This window comes from Marmota marmota, unplaced genomic scaffold, assembly GCF_001458135.2.
Source record: "Marmota marmota marmota unplaced genomic scaffold, marMar, whole genome shotgun sequence".
NCBI lineage: Eukaryota > Metazoa > Chordata > Mammalia > Rodentia > Sciuridae > Marmota > Marmota marmota.
Genome location: NW_025999932.1, coordinates 38,508,004 through 38,516,633, shown reverse-complemented (window position 1 = coordinate 38,516,633; position 8,630 = coordinate 38,508,004). Strand labels below are relative to the sequence as shown.

At 34.7% G+C, this 8,630-nt stretch overlaps 1 protein-coding gene across 2 annotated transcripts in view; it reads left to right on the top strand.

The window, feature by feature from the left end:
• The window catches only part of Rb1 (RB transcriptional corepressor 1), a 163,609-nt gene that overhangs the window by 1,976 nt on the left and 153,003 nt on the right, over positions 1-8,630 (top strand). The window contains exon 2 of one of the 2 annotated variants that reach the window (XM_048800924.1): positions 3,118-3,244. In XM_048800924.1, coding sequence (XP_048656881.1) covers positions 3,234-3,244 — 11 coding nt within the window. In that variant the 5' untranslated portion in view covers positions 3,118-3,233. Of the gene's footprint in view, positions 1-143; positions 3,245-8,630 lie in introns of those variants that run through there. The other variant, XM_015484288.2, reaches the window with a different exon arrangement.

The window sequence follows — 8,630 nt, the reverse complement described above, 5'->3', positions numbered from 1 at the left end:
GGTTCTGCGCTTGCGAGCGAGGAGAGGGCATCCCGGAGGGGTCTCGGCTCCAGCTTGACAGGTGTCGGGCGGGTGGGGCTCGGGTTCCTGAGCGAAGTGACAGGTGCAGTCTTTCCGCCGGCGAGGCGGAGGCTCCAAGGCGGCGGGTCATTGCGCGCCCCTCTCACACGCAAAATAGTAATAATTATTTTTTAAAAAACGACCTATGACTGTTAGAGAGTTTTTCTCTCATCGAGATACGGATTGCTCCGGGGGTCGTTTGACTTTTTGTTTTGATCTCCTGCGATGCAACAGTTGGAAGTCTTTCCCTCTGGGCGTGCACTGCATCTACAGCCCGGTCCCGGAGAGGCCAAAAACCGTCGTGGACTTGAAGCGCAGGGTCGTGGGTGTCAGTTGCCCACGGGATCCTGGACCGAAAGGTTTTATGGGGTTTCCTTAGAACAATGCTTTGTGCCGTGGGGATTTAAAACCATCTGCGGTGACTGGCAGAGCGTAACTCTTTTTAGAGGAACTGATATAGGGGCAAAAGTTTCAGGAGAGTAAGCGCTGGAAAGTTGCTCAACTTTTTCTCTTTCTTATTGAAGAGGGCTCCTCTTGCTTGTTAGTCGGCCTCAGCGTGCCTCGTTCTTTCTTCCATTTTTGCCTTTTGACTTTGAATCAGAAAGAATCCTTGTGTCCCTCTTTTTTGGTTTTGTTTGGGTACAAAATCAGAGGTGTTCTGTGCTCACAAGGAACTTTCGCAACCACCTTTTACTAAATGAAATCTAAATTTAAGCAAGTTCGTGTGGATGCAGTAAAACATGACAGGGAGCTATTTATTGCGTTTCAACATTATTTTTCTCCCGGGTGTTACTTTATGATTAAGTAGCAAAAATTTAAATAGAATATGATCATTATTTTTGTCAGCATTGAGTTTACTTTGAGACTGCAGATCCATTGCAGGGGGATAGGTCTTGTTTCTGACCCTTCCACTCCCTCTCCCATTCTAGTCCGTCACCAAGCTTCATTTTATCCTCACTCTGAATAGCACCTTTCTTTCCACTCCCCAGATTGTAACAGAATTCAGGTTAAACTGTAAAAGATTGAAATAGAATTTTGTAAATGGACTGTTCATGCCTATTTACAATTCATCTATTTAAATGAACTGTCCTATAGGTCAATTAAAATCATACTCACTGGTAAGAACAAAATATTACAATCAAAAAAGTCTGGGGAATGTTCCAAGAGAAAAATATTGCTTCAGTTTCTGATTAAACTCTGATGAGTCCAATACTTGAAAGTTTCCCTTTGAAAAAACAGTAATGTCTATAGAACTCCATGTCATCCACACAGCTTTGTAAGTAATTTTGATTATTGTAGAGTAAGCAGAAATATTGAAATCTACCCATCACCTTGGAAAAGAAGTTTCTTTCTCTTTCCCTCATCACATTATTTTATATACCTTTAAATGATGTAATTATAAAAAATTCTAAGTTAAAACCATACAAGATGCAGTCTACTTTTGCATACCCATGAAAACCCACAATGGTTTTCATTAGCACAGTTGATCTCTATGGATAAACTAGTCATGTGTGTTTAGTGACAGGGATATGTTCTGAGAATTGCATCATTAGGTAAATCTTATATGAACATTGTAGAACGCACTTACACACCTAAATAGTATAGGGCAATCACTTGATCTGGCTTGATGCAGTCAAGAAGTAAACATGAGATGTATGAGGGTGCTGCTGGCATAACACAGCATGCTGTTTAACAAAACTTTTTTTTAAATGTAGTAGAAGGAGTAAACTCTAATGATAAAAATATAGTAAATATATATATATAATATAGTAAATATATAAACCAGTAATATAGTTCTTTAAATATTATAGTCTGTACATAATTGCATGTTTTATTACAAGTGGCAGCACAGTAAGTTACTTATGCTAGCGCCACCCAAAACACAGGAGTAAAGTGTTGTGCAGCGGCATTATAATGACTACAATGTCACTAGGTGATATGAATTTTTCAGTTCCATTATAATCTTATTGTACTATTGTTAATATACTCAGTTTGTTGTTGACTAAAATGTTGTTTTGTATCAAATCCTTGTCTTTACAAGAGTAGAACTATCACCTGACAATCTGAAGTTCAGGAACTTGTTTTAGGGATGGATTCAGGACCCAGTCTGACTATATTTCTATTGACAAGTCCATTTTTACTTTGAGAGTTGAGATGTTATTTATGTTGCATTATCTGTTGTCTAAGTGATGTAGTTGCGAGAAAAACTGACTAAGAACAGCTTGCCAACTTTGTTACTGAAATAATCAAAAGTTCGTTATGCTTTCAAGAAGGAGATGGCAGTTTAGAATAGTGGTCAAGGACCTGGACTATGGAGTTAGATTTGGGATCATAATGTGGTTATTTCTTAATTTCTGTGATCTCAGGTGAGTGCTTTAATTTCTCTCATTTGGTAGATATCTGTGAAACAAAAATAATGGAAGTACTTAATGTGGGGATTCAGTGAAACCACCATCATCTAAAGTGTTTTGTATAGGATCATAATGAATACTCAAAAATTAAGTTATTCCTCACACTGTTTCTATTATTATTAGATGTTAAATAGATATCAAATTAAAGAAAAGAAGTTAGTGAATAAGAATTTATTGAATGCTTACCTTAGTTAAAAAAGGTCAAGGAGTAAGAGCTGAAATAAGTGCTGTAATAATTAATATTATGTGAAACATTGGTAAGTGTAGACTACAATTTAGCAAACTCACTGTCTTTGAATGAACTGTTTAATATTATCTGTAGACTTTTCTTTCTGTTGTTATTATCCTATTTCCCAAACAGCATTAACTATTGTACTTAATTTCTTTCACAAAGCTGTTTTGCTGCACTCGAGTATATTTGATTAACCATGTCAGAAATATTCTTCACTGTGTAGCTTCTTTATTTTGGAAAGACTATGAAAAAGATAAACATGTTTAAATTCTAAGTGTAATAATTTTTGAAGATAAAATAAGATATTAAAGTACTTATGTGATGTTCTCTTTCAGAATAGTGCTATTATGTGCAAACTGTTGAAACAAATGTTTATAAGTATGTGCCTGTTATATGATTATTTTCATTTGTTAGGCTTGAGTTTGAAGAAACCGAAGAACCTGATTTTACTGCCTTATGTCAGAAATTAAAGATACCAGATCATGTCAGAGAAAGAGCTTGGTTAACTTGGGAGAAAGTTTCATCTGTGGATGGAGTATTGGTAAGGATTTTTCTTAAAGCTCTTTGAAAAAAAAATGTTCTCATTTAAAAAATAATTTCAAATCATTGTAGAATATTTGGAAAATAGAAAAAAAGGAAATAAAAATTAGTAATAATTCCATTACCCAGAGGTTACCTACTTCTGATAACATGAAAGTGTTCGGAAAAAATCTCCACAAATAAACCTCCCAGTGAAGTCTTTTAAAGCAAATCTTAGGTATTGGATTTTATTTGTAAATACCTCACTATGATGTAAAGACTTTAAAAAATATCTTCTAATATGCAATCGGTGCTTAGAATCAGTCTTAGAATTAGTTTTGTTAGAATTCAGGATCTTTGATAATATCTTGATACATTTCTTCCAATTTTTCTTTGTGTGTGTGTGTGTGTGTATAAATATATAATTATAACAGCAGAAAATAATTGCTGTTGTTTTTATATGTACCAGGATAACATTCCAAGAACTTTGCAAATAAGTCATTTAACATTTCACTGAGATATGAAATATAAGATCTTTACATTTTATATTTAAATGTGCAATCTTCATTTTATGGATGAAGATACTGTACAGAGAGGTTAAGTAACTAGGCCAAAGTCCCTAGAAAATAAGATCTCAAAATACAAATTTAGAATCATATATATAGTTATATGTAGTTATCCATGATTTTTTTATCGTGCTTTTTTGCGTTTCAAGTATCATGAACATTTTTTTGTTTTGTTATTGACTTGTTTTAGTAATATAGTTTCTAATGGTAGTATAATATTTTATCTAATAGATATTTTTTAGTTTGGTTCTTAGTGGTATTGGACATTTAGTTTTTTCCCCCCAACTTTAGGTATACAGGCACAAAATAATTTTGAAATTATTTTTTAAATTTGTGAAATAATTTATGGATATCTGGCATTTTTTCTTACAAGTTGGATTACTGAGTCAAAAGCTATGCATATTTTTGTGACTTGACAATTATTGCTAAATTACACTCCAGAGTGACACTTTGAATTTACTTTATCATCATCATAGTATAAAAGCACATGTCTGTCTGTTTTTACTAATCAGATCAGCACAGCAAAATATGTTAATATCCCATCTTTAAAAATCCTATTAAACATTCTCTCAAAACTGGATATAGTGGTTCATGCCTGTGATCCAGCAACTTGGGAGGCTGAGGCAGGAGGATCACAAGTTCGAGGCTAGCCTGGACAACATAGCACAATCCTGTTTCAAAATAAAATATAAAAAGAGCTGGGAGTATAGCTCCGTGCTGGGTTCCATCCCTAGAGCTTAAAAACAAAACAAAACAAAATGAAGCTCTGCCAGTAAAAAAGAATAAGTTTCATAGTTTTAAAGATCTGAACATAATCTCAAACTCATTATTTATTTATTTTAAAACATTTTATTTTTTAGTTGGACACAATACCTTTATTTTATTTATTTATTTTATGTGGTGCTGAGGATTGAACCCAGGGCCTCTGACGTGCTAGGCGAGCACTCTACTACTGAGCCACAAGCCCAGCCCCTCAAACTCCTTATTTAAAAGAAGAATACTAAAGTGTTTTGGATATATGACTTGGGTATTATCACTCCAGAGTATCTAGTACATATTGCCACTGACTTGGGTACTTTGTGTATAAAGATGTTTTTGTGTATATGCAGCTAAAGGGAGTCATAGCTCTGTCACCATTTCCTCTTTCTAAAATATTTTAATTTTCAGAGAATTTGGAAGGACTAGCTACTTCATAGAGAATATTAGTGAATACAGCTCATTTCCAATTTATATAAGTGTATTGTGTTCCAAATCTGTTTGCAAGTTGTTTCCATCCTAGTTTGTACAACTTTTTTTTTTTTTTTTTAAATACTGAACTGTAACAGAAAGAGTTTTAATAGCAGAGGCCCTTTTGTGCTTCAAACTTGAATACATATACAAATAAATGGGACTTTCTTACCCTACCCTTTTCTCTTCCTGGATTTGTCCCTTCCTTCCCTGAGAATTGGCATCTTTATTATTTCCTGATGATACTCATGATGGGGAATGGGACATATCAAATCATTCCTGGTTGTGTCCTGAAAGCAACAAAGCAATTTCATATTACTTCTGGGATTTGGGATATATTTTTACAGATTGTGACAGAAGATGATGTTCTTTTGTCTTATTATAATTCAACAGAACTTTTGGTTGAAGTATTATTTTGAGTGATAGTGAAGTTTTCGAGGATTGGCCTGAGAATTAAACCTCTCTTTACACAATAATTTCCAAGAGAGAATTTGTTCTGAGAAGCAAATGTTATGATACAATATGACACAAATTTTATGACACTTTTCTTTCTTTTTTTTTCTTTTTTTTGGAGGGTGGTATTAAGCATTGAACCTAGGGATGCTTAGCCACTGAGCCACATCCCCAGCCTTTTCATTTCTTATTTTGAGACAGGGTCTTGCTACATTGCTTAGGTCCTTGCAAAATTGCTGAGGCTGGCTTTGAATTTGTAATCCTCCTGCCTCAGCTTCCGGAGCCACTGGGATTACAGGCATGAGCCACTGGGATTATACGCGTGTGTCACCGTGCCTAGCCAGTTGTCCATTTTCTTTGAAGCAAGAAGAGGAATGTAATAACTTGAGGGACTTTTAGCATTTCAAAGTGGATGATGCTTATTGGAATATAGGATGTGGAGTCAAACTGAACTCAGGTCTCAGATATATCATTTATTATTTCTATAATCTTGAACAAGTTACTGCAAATCTCTTAAGATTTTTTTTTAATCAGTGAAAGAAGCTAATAATAATTTCTGAATTTTGGAATCTTTATACAGATTAAATAAAATTAATGCATATTAAACACTTATTAGTGTCCGTGAGTTAATATATTAGGTCATGCAAGCAGAATATTTCACTTAAGAATTAATTACCCTGGAAAATTTTATTTACTAGTATAATTTTTAGGAGAACTTAAGAATCAGTTAAAATAGTTGATTTTTTTTTTTTTGGCAGTGTTGGGGGTTGAACCCAGATCTTTGCACTTGTGAGGCAAGCACCCTACCACTGTTACATCCCATCACCTAAATGGTTGAATTTTTAAATGCATGTTTAGTGATTCTAATGTGGTACTTTTATTTAAATTCTTATTTTTAAGTTCTTTTTAAAAATATTTTTTTTATTTGTAGTTGGACACAATGCCTTTATTTTATTTATTTTTATGTGGTGCTTGGGATCGAACCCAGTGCCTTGCAGTGCTAGACAAACGCTTAACCACTGAGCCACAACCCCAGCTCCTCAAGTTCTTTAGAGTGAGAAAAATTGTTTATGCATACATGAAAGCATATATTAAAGGGATATAGTGATCCTTTTAATAAAAATTTTATGAGACTTTGTCTAAAAGACTTTTTAAACAACATTTTAATATGGTATATGATTACTGTCATAAAGTTTCAATTTTCATTAATAAATCAACTAGGAGTGCTGTTTATATTGTGACTTACAGTGAATCAGTTGTTAGAATTTTGGTTTTCTTTCTGCATCTTGAATGCCAGTATGGTAAAATGGAAAAGGTGTTGGACTTCAAGGCAGAAAACTTTAGTTGTACATTAGTTCTCCCCTGTCTGAGGTTCTGCTTTGCACAGTATCAGTTACCTGTGGTCAACTGGGATCTGAAAATATTAGATGGAAAATTCCAGAAATAAACAATTCCCAGTTTCAAGTTTCATGCTGTTCTGAGTAGAATGGTGAAACCTCTCACTGCCTCATTTCATCCTCTGGAGATGTGAATCATTCCTGTCTAGTATATCTATGCTATATCTACTGCTTGTTGATCAGTCACTTAGTATCCTTCTTGGTTATCAGATTGACTATCATGGTATCATGGTGCTTATGTTCAGGTTACTCTTATTTTACTTAATAATAGCCCCAAAGTGTAAGAGTAGCTATGCTGGCAATTTGGACTTGATAGGGAGAGGCCATGAAGTGTTTCCTTTAAATGAAAAGTTAAAAGTTTGTTATAGATTGTATATGTATAGCATTACCTCTGAGATCCTGTAAGTTTGGTTACAGGTCACTGAAATATTTATTTTATGACATCTAGAATTGTGAATCCTTTCCAGAAAGTTTTCAGTTTTCTTTGCTTAGATCCATCAGAGGGATTTATGGTAACTATAGCCTTACAAAATAATGTCTGTCTTAAATAATAAGACTTGGAAGTCAAATTAGTCTGTGATCTATGGGCTGCTAAATGGATTTTGTTTTAGCAGGCATTAAAAAAAAATTAATCTTGTTGTACATCTCCGTCAGAGCTCTTCAGTGGAACTCTTGTTAAGTTGTCAGTCAGCAATAATATTTTGAAAGGAATCTTTTTTTCCTGTTTTTTTTTTTTTTTGAGCAGTAGTTCTCAACAGTGGGCTTCAAATACTTAGTAAGACCTGTTTTAAACAGATGTGGTGTCATATGAACTTTTTTATTTTTGTTTCCCTTAAAGAGCACAGGTAGAGTATATTTTGAGAATAATTCTTAAGGTTCTAAGATTTTCAGAATGGTAAATCAACATTGGCTTCAACTTAAAAGTCACCAAATGTATTAGCCCCTAACAAGAGAGTTACTCTGTCCTTAGAAGCTTTGAAGCTATGCATTGTCTTTTCCTCTCTAGCTATGAAAGCCCTAGATGGCATTTTCTTCTAATATAAGGCTGTGTTAGCTTTTTTTCACTTGACCAAAATGCCTGACAAGAATAATTTAGAGAAGGGAAGATTTATTTTGGCTCATGTCTTGAGAGGATTAAAAAAAGTCCATGGTTGGCCAGCCCTATTGCTCTTGCCTTGAGGTGAAGCAGAGCATCATGGCAGAAGGGTATGGTGGAGGAAAACTCAGCTCAAGTCAGTAGGGAAGCTGTGAGACCGGGAGAGAGGAAGTGCTGGGGAGAAGATAAACCCTTCTAGGACCCATCTCCAGTGATCTATTTCCGCCAACTAGGTCCCACCCTTGAAACCTTTCTGCACAGAGGATCATGCTTTCAAACATATGAGCTTTTGATGACTTTCCACATCCAAATCATAACAAGGGCTGTTTTGTCTTTATTGAGAATCTGGTATTTAAAGTAGTCAACCTCATCAGTTATCTTAGCTAGATCTTATGGATAACCTGCTGGAGCTCCTACATCAGCCCTTGCTGTTTTATCTTGCACTTTTAAGTTACAGAGATGGCTTCTTTTCTTCATGACCCAAACTCTTCTATCTTCAGACTTTTCTTTTGCAGCTTCCTTACCTCTCTCAGATTTCATATAATTAAAAGAGTTAGGACTTTGTTCTGATTATATTTAGCTGGGTTGATATTCTATCAGTTCTACCAAAACTGTCTCCATATCAGCAATGGGGCTGCTCCACTTTCTTATTATTTGTGTCTTCACTGG